The sequence below is a fragment of the Charadrius vociferus genome, unplaced genomic scaffold, assembly GCF_000708025.1.
Source record: "Charadrius vociferus isolate BGI_N301 unplaced genomic scaffold, ASM70802v2 scaffold549, whole genome shotgun sequence".
Taxonomy (NCBI): Eukaryota; Metazoa; Chordata; class Aves; order Charadriiformes; family Charadriidae; genus Charadrius; species Charadrius vociferus.
Window position 1 is genome coordinate 5,738,623 of NW_009650103.1, and position 18,637 is coordinate 5,757,259.

The 18,637-nt window shown below is 36.9% G+C and overlaps 2 protein-coding genes across 4 annotated transcripts in view; one reads left to right on the plus strand and one right to left on the minus strand.

The window, feature by feature from the left end:
- Positions 1 to 18,637, plus strand: part of RALGPS1 (Ral GEF with PH domain and SH3 binding motif 1) — a 97,409-nt gene that overhangs the window by 20,107 nt on the left and 58,665 nt on the right. The window lies entirely within an intron of this gene.
- On the minus strand, positions 5,828 to 17,673 carry ANGPTL2 (angiopoietin-like 2). Its single transcript, XM_009892295.1, has 4 exons — positions 16,817 to 17,673; positions 7,585 to 7,778; positions 7,073 to 7,343; positions 5,828 to 6,583 (listed from the first exon to the last, which is right to left on the minus strand). Exons 1-4 carry the CDS (start codon positions 17,622 to 17,624, stop codon positions 6,384 to 6,386), a joined length of 1,473 nt encoding a protein of 490 aa, XP_009890597.1. The 5' UTR covers positions 17,625 to 17,673; the 3' UTR covers positions 5,828 to 6,383.

The following is an 18,637-nucleotide window of genomic DNA, read 5'->3' on the forward strand; positions in this document are numbered from 1 at the left end:
ACTTGATCACGCCTTGTACAGATGCTGCCTGGCATCCTTGACAGCCTTCTGTGGCAGCGTTTTGAGTCCTGCATCCTTTTTTAGGGGAAGAGAGTGCACACGGACTACACATAAAATTCAAGATAAAAGGGCATGTTAGATTTATACAGTGACTTCAGAAAGTTTTTGTGTTCTGCTTAATAATTCCTAACATTATGGTGGGTCAAAGTTTAGTAGCAATCAAAAAAGCAGGTTGTTTTCAGGAACTGTTTATTGTAATCCCAAGATCTTGCCTTCATTAGCAATTATTTGATCTTTTCATTTTGTATGGAAATTTGGGACTTCTTTTTTTCCCCCAGTATGTATCACTGTCTGTAGATTTTTCATCTTCTGTCTTATTGTCCAAGCAGGGTGTCTCATAAATCCTTCTGCAGTTTCTCTCAGTCAGCCCTTCTCTTTGCTCCCCTCAATTAGTTAATATCATCAGCAGATTTTTTGCTCCATTGTTCATTCCCATTTTCAGGTCACTTATGAATATGTTGAACAGCATGAGTCCCAGCACAAATTCCTGTGGATAACAGTCAGCACTGCTTGTGTAAAATATTTTTTTGTTAAATAAATTTGACGGCCGTCCCTAATGGCTGTACTTAAAGTGTTGAAAATTGAAATAATTTCAGGTTTGAAGGAATGTTTAGCTTATCAAAAGAGAATATTCAAAGGGGATTTTTTTTCAGTGAATAAATATCTGCTCGGAGGAGACAATATGGAACAGTTTCGTTAATCTGTCTGCTTACGTGAACAAGTAGACTAGTAGATCTACGTTAGGAGTAAATAGTGAACAACACTGAATGAGAGTCACGCAGTCTCTGAAGATTTGCAGAGTTCGTGGGGCTTCCGTTTCATGCTGTAGAGCCTCTTGTCTCTCACTGCAAGACAGTTATGCGATATCAGTTCTCATTCCATCTGGGGCAGTCTGAGATGTGCAGGGAAATGTGCTGGGGAGTTACACAACTGCTTGACCAAATACTCTGGTTTATAGAATTGGCTCACAGCCTTGTGTAAGAAGTGCTTTAGTACTATCCAGTTACCAGGCTATCACTCCAAGCCACTTTTAATTAAATTTTAAATTAAAACATTTCTGAAATGGACAAAAGTTGTACAAGCCTAATAAAAGATATAGGTGATGACAGTGAGAGGAAAAAATCCGCATGTTACTGAGTTACAGGGTTGAATCTGAAATTGTTGCTGGTGTCTAGCCAACTTCCTTTAGGCTCCTTATCCTCGTGCATATGTTGTACCTCAGGTTTCGTACATCGCAGAGAGCCTCTCCCTGGTGATTGTGAAAGACTAAGCAGAGTTGCTGCTCTGTTAAAATAAGGTTTTCCCTTCTACGTAAGAGGTGCAGTTGAACCTTTGGGTAACCAGATGAATACAGGAGGCAACTACTGGTATGTTTGCAACCTCAAGCTATAATATGAGACATTACTATATTCCTTACTATGTTTAAAACTACTATGTTAAAACATCCAACAGTTGTTTTCTGTTTAGACAGATCTTCCAAGTTTAAAAAGAAAAAGAGAGAGAGAAAGAAAAAAATCATGAGATTGACAAGGCTGTGGTCTGGACTGTTGGAAGCATTTAGCCACGGTGTGATCTAAGAAAAAACAGCAGTTGCATTGTCTTGAACATTCATGAGTGCAGTGACTAACTACAGCTTTTTCCTGTCTTCACTGTAGGTGATCTTTTAGGTTGTATCTCTGTGTTATAGAAAGGAGAAAGTTGAATATGTTCTGTTACAATCTACGAATTTTACTGAGTTGTGCTGTTTTGTTTTGTTCTTTTTCTCCTTGGAATGTAACAGTGGGGATAATGCTGAAAACTATGAATGATAATAGAACAGTTTCAGGAAGGAACTCTTACGAAATATGTGTATGAGAGAATAATCAGTTGTCTTCTGAAGTAACTTAAATCTTGTGAGATAACCTCTTGTCTAAATGCTATAGGTGGAGCTCCACTGTTTAGTTCCTCATACACAGATGGTGTATTAGTTAACAGCATTTTCTTTACTGTTCTGAAAAAGGTAGAGATATTTCAAAAAGTCAGAAGAGTAAGCTAACCTTTTAGGAGGTTTGCAGTTGCAGGACTACTCCTACAGTACTCTTTGAAATGAAGGAGTAGTACAGAACTCTTCTCCATTGTGCTGCAGTTCTTTCCTTCTGTGTAAACGCACCTGATGTGCTTTTGCAAATGATAGGAAAATGTTTTGTATGTGATTTTTAGACAGCGTAGTGTTGTCAGAGATGTACTTCTTTGGGGAGTGATGAAACAAGAATGTAATTGAAAGAATTGGAAATAATTAGAGAAACAGGGGAAAAACTAAGACCTTTCACAATTTCTAGTAGTGAAATGGTGGGTCTAGTGCAAACTGATTTCTGTTGTGTGAATCTGAAAAAACAGGCATAGTGAAATTTTGCAAATCTGTGATTCTGCCAATGTACTTGCCAATACCTTCACTGTCTATGTTCCAGATCACCTGTTTAATTTTTTATGTGCCTGCGTCTGCGTTTGTTTAAAATTATTTTATGCAAATTTTATGAAAAAAAGAAGCCATGTTAAACATCGGGATGCAGCTTATGGTTTGGGGTTTTTTTTTTGTGGCTTGTTTTTTTGTTGATTTGTTTTTAGTATTCTAGAGGGCTTATTTGGCCAAGCCTTGGCTAAATTATGAAATAATGATATGGTTCTTATTGTTCTCCTACTTCAGTCGTCCATGCTGAGCCAAGCAAAGTTCCAATCAGTAAATACCCTTCCTGAATAGAATCTGTGTAGTAACGTAGACAGCTTTTTACAATGCCTCTAATTTCAGTAAATCTGTATGTTTAAAATGTTGCCCTACAACACTTCTGCAAAGTATTTTATTATGATGTAAATATGACTTTTTAAATCTGATAGGAACTAACTCATTAGGTACAATTGGACGTAGATTCTTGTTCATTTGGACCTTGTTTTCTGCATCCTTTCCTTTCCCTCCTTCCCACCTCCAATTGGTTTGAATGTGTCAGATATCCTCAGCTCTTCTTTGTCAGCCAGCTGAGCCACAGTTCTTGTTGTGAACATCACTCTTGGCCAATGATACAACAGCACAATCTTTTTTTCTCTCCTCCATTTTGTTCTCCAACTTTTTTTTTTGCTAGCAAATTTGTTAAATCTAAGTGTAGGTATATCAAGCTTTCTTGTTCTACCCACACTGCCCTATCACCCCAAATCCTGGTTTTTTCCTCTGTTTTAGGGCTTTTGACACTTTACCACAATCATCAGTGACAAACTTGTAATTTGGTATGGACTAGGTAAGTGGGTAGCAAGATGGACCGAAAACTGGCAGAACTGCTGGGCTCAAAGGGTTGTAACGAGCGGTGTGCAGTCCAGCTGGACACTGCTGGCCAGCGGTGTGCCTCAGGGCTCAATACTGAGTCTGATATTGTTTCATATCTTCATTAATAACCTGGGCAGTGAAACATAGTGTGCCCTCAGCACATGGAAAATAGCATCTGCAAGTACTATCATATGAGCTGCAAGTGTGGAGAATGAAGTCCCTATGGCAAAGCATTCTTTAAAAGGCTTTTTCTTCCTCCTATCCTTTTCCCGGGAGGAGGGGTGGAGCGCAGCTAGTCTCATTTAAGAACTTAGCTTGCTTAAGTTCTTTTGTCAGATGTAGTATCTCCAGAACACATCTTCATACACCGACTTTTGTGCACTACGTTTTTTTTTTTTTAATTACATGGACAAGACTCTAGGTAAATCACTCATCTTTTCGGTAGAAAGGTTAAGGAATGTGGTTGTTTTAAGAAAAGACTGTCAGCCTCGACACGGGTTTAAAGCCTGTCATGGGTGTATACCGAGGAGATGTATCTGTAGCCGTATCCTCTGCTACAGAAAAGCACCTGTAATAGCTTGTGTAGCCAGTGCCCCTTTCTTGAGATCTGCCCAAAGTTCTCTGCATTCCTTCACCAAGCCAAGGATGAAGTAGCACTTGGAAGAGTAGCTTGAATTTGCCAACTTCATAAAGCTCCTGATAGTCGTTTTCATGCAGCCTGTGAGTGTAGGGAGGTAATGTACCTAGTGAGCCATGTTTTAAAAGTGCGCAAACACTCCGGAGTAGATAGTTACCAGTAGTGTGAAGTTCTTCCAAACTAATACACGTGGCTAATGCATTGTTTGGTTTTCTGCCCCGGTATCTTAGTCCATGGGTTGTGTGTTGTGCTCTACCTGGATGTGCTGTGCTGCCGTGTTACCAAAGGATCGCAAGAAGAGTGTGGAGTATGAACATGACCTATGGGTATTGTTATGCTAAAGTATTTTCAGGAAGTTTTGATCATTTAGTTATAGACGTATAACAAGTTGAATGTGCATACACACCACGCACATTGAAGAACTCATAAGTGACTCTTCTAAGGTAGATGTGTCTACTGTGTGTTTTCTTCTAACAAAACTAGTGGTTAGTTGTAGATGTCAGCAGGTATTTTACTGCCGTAATGCTACAGTCCTAATTGTTAGAGCACTGTGCCCAGGCTGTAGAGCCAGTAGATGCATTTAGTATTTCTTACCTAAAACTTAGTTGTTTTCTAGAGTACAGTAGATAAACCAGTGCAAGATAAAGCTTGAATACTGTTTGAAAATTTTGGGGTTTTCGTATGACCTACAAAAAGTTCTTCCTCCTTGAAATGCATGGAAATTTAGTATTTTCCTTAGCTGAAAATTGCTGTGCTTTTGATGTTGCAGTATTTAGACACTTCACACAGGTTAATAGTAGTTGGTGTATCAGAGCTGATTTCAGTCATGAGGCCAGAGTAGTGTAAAATTAATTATCTGTTCTTCACTATGATTAATCTGAACTAAAAGAGGATGGAATCTGAACATGTCAAAATAACATTTGTTGCTTTATTAAAGGATTACAATATTGCAGGGGTAATCTAATATATTAAAAACCCTACTTTCAGTTATATACAACACATGCTACATGACACGTCAGTTTAATGCACATTACACTGTAGTAAAGACGTGATGAGGTAATAAGGGAAAAAGTGTGCAAGAACACGCACACAGATGCACAGTAATACCTTACAGGCTTACTGAAAAATATATTGAACTTCTAGAGGCTTTCACTCTCCCTCTTATAATTGCATTCTTTATTTTCTTTATTTATTATATTATTGCATTCTTTTTTTTTTCGTATTAGTTGCTGTTTTGAAATGGGTGTTATAACAATCTGTTCTAGAAACCTACCTCAGAAGAGTATTAGAATTATCCCAGTCTATTTTATAGTTGTGACTGACCTCTAAATATAGATAAGTAAATCTATTTAATAATTTGACAGTAATATGTTATAATTGTGAAATATGGTACATATAACTTCTCTTGGCTACAGGTAACTTCTTTATATAATTTTCATCTACTGGCTAATGACATTAAATAGCTTATGTATTGGTATCCATCATTTGCCTGCAAAGTCGGATAGTCCCTTTAGTTTATATCCAGCCGTTTCTGATTACAGGGGCTATGCAGCAGGTAATGAGTGAAGTCAGGTACAACATACTGTGACAGTTGTGTAGTATAACGTGTTGGCTATACAGCACATTTTATCTGTTGTAGATCTGGATCATTTTCCATATGCAGGTAGTTACTTCATTTTGGTAAGAAAAATCAGTAGTGTTTTTAATCTAAAATATTTGAATGGAATGTGAATTCTAATTTATATGAGCAGGTTATTTAAATGCTCAAAGTGAAGGGGAAAGACTGGATTTATCACAACAATAATTGTTTGAGTATCTGCTCTCAAAATCAAATTATATAGTACTAACTTTGTTCATGTTAGTTAACAAAGATTAAATTAGAATACTCACACTAATGTACATATACCAGCTACACAGTTCAAAGGATATGATTTCCTGTGTCAGATGATTGCTTGTAACAACAATAATAATAATAAAACTCTTGCTGTACAGTTTGTAATATTTCCTGTATTTGAGAATATTTATACATAATATAACATACAAAAATATTTAAATGTTGTGGCAGTATTTTTACCATCCAGACTTAATTTACAGGGAATAAAACCCAGAAAGTTTATCTACAGTCCATCTAAACTGCCAGTTCTAAAAGGCTTAATATAATTACTTTTAGTACCAAGAGGTGTTCTGAATGTTATGCCGTTTCAGTTCCTTTTTCTTTTTTTTCTGCTTTTTTTTTCCTAGAGTGATTCTTGAAAATACAATATACAAGCCCTCACATCTCAGCAATAAATGTACAATATCTTACATTCCTCACTTTTGTAAAGATAATTCCAGATAATAACATCATACCCTTATGTGATTTTTGGAACAAGAAAGCAAACCAAGGGAATTATTTCAGTGGAATGTGTTGGGATTAGGTCTTATCATCATAACAACTTTCTTTAGTGAATAAGATCCTCCCCGGAATTCAGCCCAGTAAACACCATCCTGATACCGACTGCGGTAGTGTCCTCCACGATACCAAACTCCATTGAGATTTGAATGAGCACATGCATTGTACCACCATCCTCCCTTCTGGTAATGAGCACAATTGCCTGCAAAAGAAAGCTCCGGTTCAGTCTTAGGAGCAAATGAAAAGCCTTATAGCAAGCAAGCTAAGCACAAAACAATTTATTTTAACTGTGTGTTTAACATGTAGATGCCATGTGGTACAAGGTGAATTTAGGTTTCTTCGGGAACCAGCTCTGTAGTTAGGTTCTACAGATAGACTCATTAATGTTACCCTCCCTTGGTGGAAAATTTGTTTGTATTACTGTCTCAAATAACCCCCTATAGCATATTTTACAGACCCTCATTTCATGTAAATGACAAATATTTCAACAAGAATTTTTGTTTCGGTGTTAGTACATAAAAGCATTGATACATCAGTTTGTGCTTCATAAGTTACTAATTGACAAATCTCTAAAAATGTCATTTCTTTTTTGTGTGTGTGTATCACCACAAATATTTTTCCTTTTTAAAAAAGAAGGAAAAAAAAAAAAAAAGGCTGGGGGGGAGCAAGGCAACTGAAAGGGACCCTGTACCTGTGTATACGTCATGATCCCGGTCCAGCGTGGTGAACTGTTTACCGTTGTGCCAAGTGAAAGAATCTCCTGCATTGCCATTGTAGCGTCCCAATCTCAACTTGTAGTATTCGCTTTCTGGCTCCAGTCTGAAGCTAGCATATTCAGCAAATACTTTTCGACCTGACCAGTCTTCCATTGTTATCAGCAGTTTGTAGTTGCCTTGATTTGTTAACCAATAAATATTTTCTAATCCAAGCCAATATTCTCCATCTATATTACCAAATCCTTGCTGTAAAGGAAGCAGGAGAAGCATGTTAATATTGTGCGTCTGTTTGAGTGGTAAATCTGAGTGTATTCTTAAGTAGAAAACCACAGTAACTTATTTTATAGAGACTTCCCCTTCTGGAAGGGTAAACACACAGGTTCCTTTTCAAGTAAGCTGTTGGCCAGACTCTAAAATCACCCTTCGATTTAACTTTATCAATAATTTTTAGAGGGTAGAAAACATTAAACTGCTCACTTGTCCTAACCTTGTATGTCTCCCAGTTCCTGAAAAAGTTGACAGACCCATCCAGCCGTCTCTGGATGACTGTCCAGCCACCAGGGTCATGCCGTTGATCACACCAGACCTGCATAAGCCGGTTCGTGTTTTCTGGTTTTACAAGGTAGATGGAGCTTGTATCATGGCCATCTTCTAATGCTTGTAGACAGTCTCTCCAGGGCCCTGTATCAAAACAGAAGGACTCTGCATCAAAATGCAATTGAGGAGATCTTTAATGCAAGGCGGTATTTGAATTGGTAGCTTTTTACAGTAGATTTGCTTCTGCTGACTAGTGCTTTTGTTTTTCCCCTTACTGAAGGTACAGTGTCCACAAAGAGTTTTCAAACAGATTCATTTGTAAGTTAATTTCTGTAACATTTCACAATGAATTACTGATAAAGGTAGATTATTTTTTTTTATTTTATTTAAGGCAACTGCACTTACGACATTGATTATATCTTCAAAGAAACTAAATATGAATGACTCCATAGACAAGTATTAATATTAAATTTCATTTAGAAAACAAAATGGTAAGTTTGACTTTGTTTCTGTCTTGGAGAAAATCGGCTTTTTACATCTCCAAAAATGCCATTGGCTCAGGCATTAACAATGGACCCAGCAACATAAGTTAAGAATGTAGGTGTTACTGTTGTCACCTTAATAAATGATAACACAAAATAGAAAGTAAGTTTTGTAACGTGGAGTAGCCACTTATATGGTGAGAGAAATTGTAGATAAATGAGAAGAGCTTTAAAATACTTAGCATTTACAGAAATTACAGATAATGCTCTCCTGTTTTCAGAAAGAGAATGCATTTTTCCTTGAGTTTAGTAGAGTCCATAAAGAGCTTACTCTTTTTGAAAGTATCTTACATTTCTGATTATTAAAGAAATTTTCTCCAATAGGAAGGAAGATAGATTGAATTTTGATGAATCTGAGAAATTTAGATCTAAACGATTTAGGAGTCTGTGTTGATATCTGCTGATAGACTTCCCCAGCTGCTTTGCTGCTGTTCTCATGTCGTCTAAACAGAAGAGCGATGTCAACAAGAATCCTCAGGATTAGAGACCCTTGACTGACTTACACAGAGAAGGAGGAAGGCATGTCAGATCATCTTGTGAGGAGTCTTACTGAAGCATATGACGCTATCGAGTAATTTATCTTATAAATCATTTCATTTCATCTACACTTTTTCATAATTCACTGTCCAATGCTGGTAATGGTAGAGCTACCCTTGTACTCAGTAAATGAGTTAGTGATAAATTAGTTTATAGAAGCAACCTCAGTGTCTTGGGGGGTTGGCGTTATTTTGCTCTTTTTAACTAGTTAATCAAAAAGTCACTGTACCAGGAGGCAAGCCAAGATTTTGGTCTGTGGCCATGTTGTGGTGTTCTTGTTTCCTTAGTCATATTCACAGACTGTAGCTAGAGTGCTGCTTCTAAGCCCCTTCTCCATTTTTGTTGTGGCTAACCGTTCAGATTTCTGGCAATTTAGATGTAGAGAGGTGGAAATGTAATGAATGCTGGTAATTCAAATTGCTCTTGTTTATTTTGTCACAATGTGTACATAGTGGCACTTAAAACAAAAAAGAACATGTCAGTTCAAAGTCATCATTATTGAAGAAACTACTAAGATAGTCAACCACAGGTCTTTGATCTTGTCTTCATAAAAATGAATATATAGCAGTATATAATGTAGTATTTACAGCTTTCTAATCTTGCAGCTTCTTTCTAGGCAACCTGGCAACAGTGCTCTACAGCATGACTCTTTTCTCTGAAAGTGCTTTAAGATGAAAATAAACTATTACAAATACTTCAAAGCAGAGTTTGCTACTACTTGTCCGTGGCAGGTGGTTTTTTGTCAGATAGTCAAAATTTTGGAAAGTTACTAAGGTGTATAGTCTAAGCTTTGTCATCTGGCATCAGAAATCAAAGGCAAGACAACTGGCCCCCACACAGATCTCTGTAAGACACTGTGATTAACTCTGCCTAATGAAAAAAATACTTAAATATTAAAGGATTTTTGTGTTTTATTTATGTCAGGCTCTTTCTTTGTACTTTGCAGCAGCTTAATTTAAACAACTTTACTAAAAAACCTGGTTCAGTGCTTTCTGGAAATAAATATGGACTGTGTGTCAACCAGGATTCCATCTGCATGGGCACTGAGCCCTTCAGATATCTCTAAAAGTGATACAAAATTGGCATTACAAAAATCAAGTTGATTCTTACTCAAGGAGATTGGATAATGATACATGATTCAGATTTGTTTGCTGCTTGTTCTGCTGTTGTTAGCATGTTTTCTACCAGTTAATGGAATTTGGGGTTTGAAGGTTTTTTTTTTCTTGTTGCATTTGCCACCTTTCATTCCTTGCATACTAAGGCAATTTTTGTTGAGAGATTACACAGTACTTAATTGTTTTATATTCAGTTTCCTTTAGAACTCTTGGGGGATGTGCTTTACTCTTTGTAGTTTGATAGTATTCACTTCTTTCATTGGCTTTATAACCTCTTCTACCAACATTTCAGTTTGAGATAAATCCTGCAGAGTATCCTCCTTGCCACTACCCTAGTCAACACAGGAACCTCCAACTGTCCCCTCATTGAATAGTCATGTCAAAATTAATTTAGATTTTTCTACTGTTGCCTTGATTTCTGAGTATATCTCTTCACCTTTTCACATAACTTTTAGTCAGGCTTCCTGTTCCTGATGTGTTAGAAATCAGATTTATTATGTCTTTTTTTCCTTTTGCAAGTCATTCTTACGATTTTAATGTGTCTTTATATTTAACCTGACAGAGTATGTTCTTTTCTCATTTCCTCATTTGGACATGACTTTAGGTGCTTTGAATGATGTTGTCTTTCTTAACAATACTGCTTTTACCAAGTTGCTTAACCATGACAAAATTTCCTGGTCCTCTCAAGGTCTTTTGTTTTTTGTTTTTTGTTTTTGTATGGATGGTCGGATAGTTCTGAATTTCCAATATGGTATATTCAAGTAGTCTCTGGTGCTTGAAAACATTTTACCTTTCCAGTTATCACTTTTAGTTTGTGCATTGGTATTATAATATTCTGCTGTTTTGTGTCCTTTGTGTTTCCCAAGTTTCTGATAGGCTATTATATCAAATCTTGCTAAAACCCCAACTTTCTAGTTCTTGTATTCTTCTTTTGGTGTTTTTGTTGTTGTTGTTGTTGATGTTTTGTTTGGTTGGTTGTTTGGGGGTTTTTTTGTATAAGTGGTAATAGTTGTTTAGAATCATATATATGTTTGGCTTGCCCCTGCATATATATCTACTGGTCTAATATTTCTGTGCGCTGTTTAAACAACGTGTTTTTCAGATTACGTTTCAGCATTTCTTACTTGAATTTTGTCCACTGCTCCTATCAAAAGATTTTACTTGCTGGTACAAAATCTGCATTGCTGCACCTAAAGGGTATATCAGTTTAAACCATCTGCCTCATTAAGCCACAATTATGAGTATGAATATATTGTCTGTCTTATGTTATTATGTATTTTTATTTTTGTATACTAGTAATGCCTTTTTTGAAAAAGTGTGTGACCATATAAAATTAGCATACACTGTATGTTAATATTGCATTAACCTTAGCATTGCTGTTTGCTGTTTATTATTTAACTATTTAACTTTATTTTTGTGTAATGAGCATGGGATTAAAATATTAACTTGCAAGTTTTATGTGGTAGAGTATAATAAATTGGTTTGTGTGCATGTTTTTATAGGAATAGTATCTTCTATAGCAATTGCACAAGAAAACATACATTTCATAATTGGTATAACTAGCTACTAAATGCTTTGTTCCCAGAAAAAGATTTGTTGATTTGTTGGGTAAGGACAATGAATCAAATTCATTCAGTTTTCTAGTTCAGCTTTCACTTGTCTTCAGTACTGTCGTCTTCCAATGTTGCACTAGGAAATTTATACATAGGAGACTATTTTGATAAGCTGCTCACTCTGTTTCATACAGAAAATGTAGCAGTGCTTCACATAATAGTGTTTGTCCTGTTACATGTAGAATTCTATGCTCTAATAAATTGCTGTTTCAGACCTATTTGAATTATTAACCCTGTGGGCTAAACTTTTTGATGTTATAAACTAAAACCCATTGTAGACAAACCACATCTGCTTTTTGCATTGGCATATTAAAGCTTGTATTTGTTGAGCATTAACACGTGCAAAGTTGGAGTTTGGTGTATCATAGCGCTACATCCCTACTCAGTTGTACACTAAGTACACACATCACACTACACAGTAAATCTATAGTAGCACGTAGGGAAAGACAATTCAAACATGACAGAGAAATACTTCTAAATAACTGTCTTGTTTTAGATCACAGTCATAATAATGTTTTGTTCTCAAGTCCCTTCCTCTGAGTGTAGGCATAGGGGTCTAGTGTCTTAGTACTGAATAATGTCATTACAGGAAGGCTCACTGCTCTGAAGATTTTAAATCATAAGTAACTTGTGAAGTAGGTTGTTTCAAAAATACTTATGTAGAAAAAAGATGAGCACTTTATTTTATGACGAGTGATGTGTATAGAACTCTCTGTAAGTTGGTTAAATTAATTCCTGTGGCAGTTCTTATGCTCTCCAATTCAGATTCCTGGATTTTGACTGAGGTAAATGCGACTGTGCCAGTCATATTATTGATTGGCCAGCAATAACAGATATTGCCCCCTTCCCCCCTCCCCCCAAAAAATTGGGCAGCAATTGTGTAAACTTCCCCTGTACCATATATGCTGCTCTTAGGAGAAAAGGAAAGTTCTTTTACTAGGGCCATTCTGGTAATTAGTGTTTTTATAATAAATGTAAATCTTCCTTCTGAAGTATTAGCATGCTTTACAAGCGAAGGTCATCTTATATTTCCTTGAAAAAGTGAGAGCATCCTGACTTTCAGGTAGGTAGTTTTGATAAAAATCACCTCTAGGGAGTGAAGCAGACCTTTGAGGAGCAGTACCATTATAATCTGAACAGTGCCTGTTCACTGGCACAAACACATTCAACTATAAAACTACTCTTGTAGGACTGGATGTCTAGGATGGAGACACAGCTGTATAGTGGAAGAGACCACACATTTATGTTACATAAAGACCAGAATAGGTTTTGATAACTGATTGTGTGAGATGTGTTGTATTGCTTTGGGCTTGCACGCATCTGTGCCAAGTTGAAGAACGTGAACTAAGTTTTTAAAATTGTAATTTTGCTAACCCAAACCACGTGATTACTCTTCCCAACCCTGTCTTTTTGTCTTGCATCTCCTGAATTTCTGTCTTCCACTTTCATTAATTCTGTTTGGATTCTTACAGAATTTCTCTAATCATTTATTTCTTGACCTTAACTTGAACAATGAAGTTGTACTAAAAAAATATTTTGTCTTTTTTTTAATATGTAATTAAAAAAGAAAGGCGGGAGGGAGCAGGCTAGGATTATCAGAGAGTGGTTTGGGTGGGAAGGGACCTTTAAAGGCTGTATAGCCCACCCCCCCTGCCATGAGCAGGGACATCTTCTAGAGCAGGTTGCTGAGAGCCCCGTCCAACCTGACCTGGAATGTTTCCAGGGATGGGGCATGTCCCACCTCTCTGGGCAACCTGGGCCAGTGTCTCACCAACTTCAGCATAAAACATTTCTTCCTTATACCTAGTCTGAATCTCCCCTCTTTTAGTTCAAAACCATTGACCCTTGTCTTATCACTACAGGCCCTATTAAAAACTCCCTCTCCAGCTCTCCTGGAACCCCTTTAGGCACTGGAAGGGGCTCTGAGGTCTCCCCAGAGCCTTCTCTTCTCCAGGCTGAACCCCCCCAACTCTCCCAGCCTGTCCTCCCAGCAGAGGGGCTCCAGCCCTCCCAGCATCTCCGGGGCCTCCTCTGGCCCCGCTCCACCAGGTCCATGTAATTGCTCTTATAAATTAGAGATTCATCTAATTCTGCTTTGCACTGATATTTTCACACTGCATGATGTTTTGCAGAAAAGAGGTGTCATATTTCAAGCTCTTATGTATGTCTTCTATGGATTTGATGAGACTCAGTAATCATACATAGTGCTTCATGGGGAACTGGAAGCTTGGATCCACATAGCTTTTAATTAATTTAAAATCATTGATACAAATGAAAGGGAAATAACAGATTTGTTTTAAAATAGTGAAGTAACCTAAGTCTCGCTTTCTATGCAGTTTATGTGCATAATTAACGTAAATGTTGTTTGGCTTTTGACACTTGTTGCCTGCCTCTTCCAGGGACTTACCAACTTCCAACTATCTCTCTGTTGGGAGAAGAATACAGCAGATAAAAAATACATAGCAAGCTTTTGGAATTTGGTAGGGGTAGGTTTCTCTTAGATACTTAAAATATGGAAAGCAAAAAAACGCAGGATATATTACATCTGAACCTAGTATGTAGGGAAGAACTGATTGAAAATGTGAAATGGAAAGCAGTGTAGGTGATCTTGATCATGAAATAATGGAGACCGCAGTTCTTAGGAAAGGGAAAAGCAAACTAAAGAAAATTAATGTAAATGTAACAGTCTTCAGCAAATTCAGAGAGCATGCAGAGAAAATGCTTTAGACAGTCCAAGCAAAGAGTTTACAAGTTTGTTAAAGAGTCTCTGAGGACATTGCAGTGGATTTTGACATTGTAGAACTTGGCTGGGGAAAATGGGAAGAAACTGACCTGGCTAAAACGTGACCTTTCCAGTAGCTTTGAAAACATGAAGAAAAGCTCAGACAAAGTAAATGGTAGCTCAAAGTATTAGGCATGCTGGTTGTTTTGGGGGTTTGTTTTTAACAAAACAACAGCAACAAAAACAAACAAAAAAACTGCCCCAAAACAGTGTGGACAAAATGTACAAAATGACATAAGGCTACTGAGAGTAGTAAGACTGCAGTAAGTCTATGATCAAGGGGGAACACTGGTCTCCTGTGTTGTGAGGAAGGAGAGCTGTCAGCAGATTAAACTGAGAAGGCATTTAATATTTTGCTTCCATTTTGCTTCAGTTTTCATTGCACAGGTTGGCTATGATCAGATGGTTAGTACACCCAGGAGCTTTGGCAAAGGTTGAGAACTCAAGACACAGTACAGAAAGGAGTGGATAAAATACAGGTAGATTTTTTTTTTTTTTTCCCAGTGGCTGTGCAGTTGTGGTGGGTTTTGTTTGTTTTGTGGGGTGTTGGTTGCGGGGCGGAGGATGTGTTTTTATGGGCTTTCCCTAATTCATTCCAGACACCTGGCTGAAGCATCACTTATGGCATTAATTGTGGGGAGGGATTTTGTTTGAGATGTGCTTTGTCAGTGGATAATGTTCTGGAGGATGAGTAAAAGGTATTAAATGTTCCTTGCCCAAAAATAAAGGTGGGGAGAGGGGAAGAAGATCCCCTGAAAATGAAAAGTTAAATAGCTTAACTTCAGTTGTCGGAAATTTGCTTGAACAAATAAAACCGCTGCAGACGAGAAAACAAGAACAGAAATGAATATTATAATGGATTTTTGCAGAAGAAATGTGAAACTTTTTTTTTTTCTGATAAGTTATGTAGATAAGGGAGAAGTAGCAGATGTCAAATCTTATCTTAGAATCGTGGACTTTGAAAGGGACCTCTGGAGAACAACATAGAAAATAGCTGGAGAAGCAGCACTTCCTCAGGGTGCTTCATCTAGGGGTTCTACAGGGTTGCAAGTTGGTCATGAGTCAACGTTCTACTTTGCAAAAAAAGGAAAATGCTATATGAGGATAGATCAACAAAAGTACTATGCACATGAATTAACTTTTCTGTTCAGCTGTGGTGAAGGCTCAGCTCCAGTTTGGTTACTTAAAAGCATAAGGAGGATGTGGACTAATTAATGAGTGTTCAGAAGAGTATAACAGGGAAGGGAAAGGTTTTGAAAGAATGCTTGAAAGATATTTCACTTACAGAAAGATAGGGAAATACTGTACTAAGCTTGAACCTAATTTGAGATCAAAGTCAAAAGGTAGTTACTAAAGAGGTCATCCTGTAGTGTATTGCTCCAGTGAAATTGTAATAGACCTGATTTTCTCCTGATTTTTTTTTTTTTTTTAACATAGAACATTAGAATCATTATAGTTTTGGTTGAGGTTCTGCGTGCACAGTACACGCTTTGGTGAGTTCATCTCTGGCAATATTGTGAAATAACTACTTTGTAAGCAAAGTGTGTTAGAAATTGTGCTTTAGACTGAAACACCTGCTCAAGTTTCTTTCATTGTGGCTATTTCCATGGAGAAAAAAGTCTCCCCCCCCCCCCGCTTTTTGAAATGTTGCATTATCTGATAATTCTAAACAGTCTGACGATGTCATTTGGAATATGTTGCAGATAGCCTTGAAAAGTATTCCAAGTGCAGTGCCTTAGTCTGTCTCAAGTCTTAGTTTCAGATGTCTGTGGGTCCCCTATCATTTTACTGAGGCAAGTACGTGGTGCCCACACACTGAACAGGCTTCTCTTGTATGGGACACATAATGTTTGAACTATGTTTTTAAAATACATGAGACCATAGGTGATACTGGATTCTTTACCTGTTATTTCTTTATCATGTAGAACAATTGATCTCTAATGTGATTTCAGATGCCTCTAATCTTGCTTATGGCAGAATTCTTAGGACTCCTAATGAGGGCTGTATAATATCCCTTACTATTCCACCACTTGCTTCCCTTTCCTCCTGTCTTGGAGTGTAAGTGCCCTGCGTGAGGTACAGAGCAGATACATATTACTTTGAGTTACACAAGCACAAAAATTACCACATGCTTGATCAACAAACTTGTAATAATTCTTTAAATGTTTACACAAATTGTCAAACCCCTTCAGATGCCATGAGGTATAGCAGTTCTGTCTAGGGCACGAGTGACTGTTGATTAGTATGAGATAAAGGCACTGTAGAAAAATCTTACATCTTATATAAATGGTGGGTTTGTCTTGGCAAAGTAACACAAGAAAAATCCGTGGGGCTAGTGTGTCTGAATCTTAGACATTCAGAATTCATTTCTTTGCTTTCTTTCTGTGCTTGTACTACAACATGTATATTAAAAATGCACAAGAGATACACAGACAACATCAGATCTAAGAAATCTCAATTAGTTCAAAATAATTGTTTTGCATTTATTTTTCTAAATAAATAAATTCTGTCTGCATTTCTGATACGACAATTAAAATGTTGCCCACTGCATATTAGCATAAACTAATGTAGACACATCAATAATATTACTTACCAGATGGTTTATCTGTTGAAGTCGGAATACTAGTAACTGCAGGCATGGTTGGTAAGGTAGGTGGCAGAACCTTTAAGTTCTGATCACTCTGAATCTCGTTAGTAGATATTTGGTTAATAATGCGATTGTAAGTAGGAGGCTGGTACACTTTATTTGGTGGTTGTGGAGTTTGTGGCAGTGGCTTTATGGATGGCATTCTTTGACAGTGTTCTTCCAGTTGGGCAATTATTAACGACTGATTGTTGGCAATTGACATCAAATGTTGGTACTTGTGCTCTAAGTCTTTGTATTTGTTTGCAAGTTGCAACATATCTGCAGTTTGGTTCAAAATCTTATTCTCAAGTTGAGAAAGTTCTAAGGCGTTGTCACGTTTTCGGATAATTTCATGTAGTAACTGCATATAGAGTTGTGTGACACGAGAATTCATATTTCTGCTCTCTTTTCTTAACAGTTTAACCTCATTAACAATTCCACCGTCCACCTCTACCAGTTGCTGGAGAGTTTCTATTTGTCTCTTTTGTTTAAGAAGTTCATTGTTAAGTAACTGTAATTCTTGTTTATTTACCCTGTTTTCAAGTAGAACTTCAGGCTCCTTAGAATTAACACAAATGGCACCTGTCACTCTCTGCTGAGGTACAATAAAGGTGTAAGTGCATTTGTCCTGTGTGTCACTGGAACGCTTATATCTGTTCATATAAATGAATTCTTGTTCTGTTTCCTCATCATTGCCATCAAGTTCCTGTGTTCTGCTCGCAGTAGCTCCCACAGCAGCTATTAGCATTAAACAGATGAATCTTGTTGTCATCATGATCCTCTAGTTCTGGTCAAATATTCTTCTGCAAAGAACTTTTTAAAATCTGTTTTAAAATAAATTTAACAGTAAGTATCAGATAGGAAATCAATGCAAACTTACAACTCATAATCTGTTCCAAAACTTACAAATATTACATAGTAACTAGTATGTGTGTGTACAAATGAGAGATTTTTCTAGTCCAACATGAATTTATGTTCACTAAAGGGGACATCATTGGGAGTAGTTGTATCATTCTGTGGCCAGAACTGTAGTTACTAGTTGCTAGTTTATCTAAAGCCTGCTAAGAACTGCAAGAAACTAAGTAATAAATACCATCATTTAAAGAGTCCTTTCTTCCAGGCAAGTACCAGAAAAGTTTCTGAGATTGGTGTTTTCATTTAAATATGAATTACATTTTCATTTCTTACAGTTACAAATATAACCTCTAAATGTAAACAGAATGTAAGATAACATGTACTGTTAAAAGTTGTAAAAGTATCAAATAGCTCATTTGCAGTATTTTATAACTGCATGTATATTGCAGGAGATATAGCTTGGATGAAATGTAACAATTTTACTTTAGTCAGGAGTATTAAACCTTATAGTTTGGATTTTTTTAAAACGGAAGAACTTAGCTCTACATTCGTCCTTAATAATCAGAAATTAAAAACTCTACTGCCCAAATATCATAGACAGTAAAATCTATTGGTTTTCCAGACCAGTAGAATTTACAACTGAAACATTTATTGTGACTCTCACTGGAAACATTGTCTTTACACTCAGCCGGGTCATTTCCCTTCATAGTCTCTTCTCAGAAGGGGAAAACCACATGCGTACGTGCACAAAGATGACCCCCGGCTATTAAAATTATCTACCAGTGTTTATTGACATACTGCAATTACCCTTTTGGTGAAGTTACACTAACTTAGTTCTCAGAGCAGATTCATATTCAAGGGGGAAATTTGAGGCCATCACAATCTCTTAAAAAAAATAAGACAATACCAGAACTTTATAGGTGATAGTCATTT

What these genes read in the sequence shown, in the direction of transcription:
- ANGPTL2 (XM_009892295.1), bottom strand. Translation starts at nt 17,624, where the DNA reads ATGATGACAACAAGATTCATCTGTTTAATGCTAATAGCTGCTGTGGGA. An exon ending in TTCAACAGATAAACCATCTG is followed by an intron (nt 7,779 to 16,816) that starts GTAAGTAATATT and finishes GTTTTGATACAG; the next exon opens with GGCCCTGGAGAGACTGTCTA. An exon ending in GGAACTGGGAGACATACAAG is followed by an intron (nt 7,344 to 7,584) that starts GTTAGGACAAGT and finishes CTTCCTTTACAG; the next exon opens with CAAGGATTTGGTAATATAGA.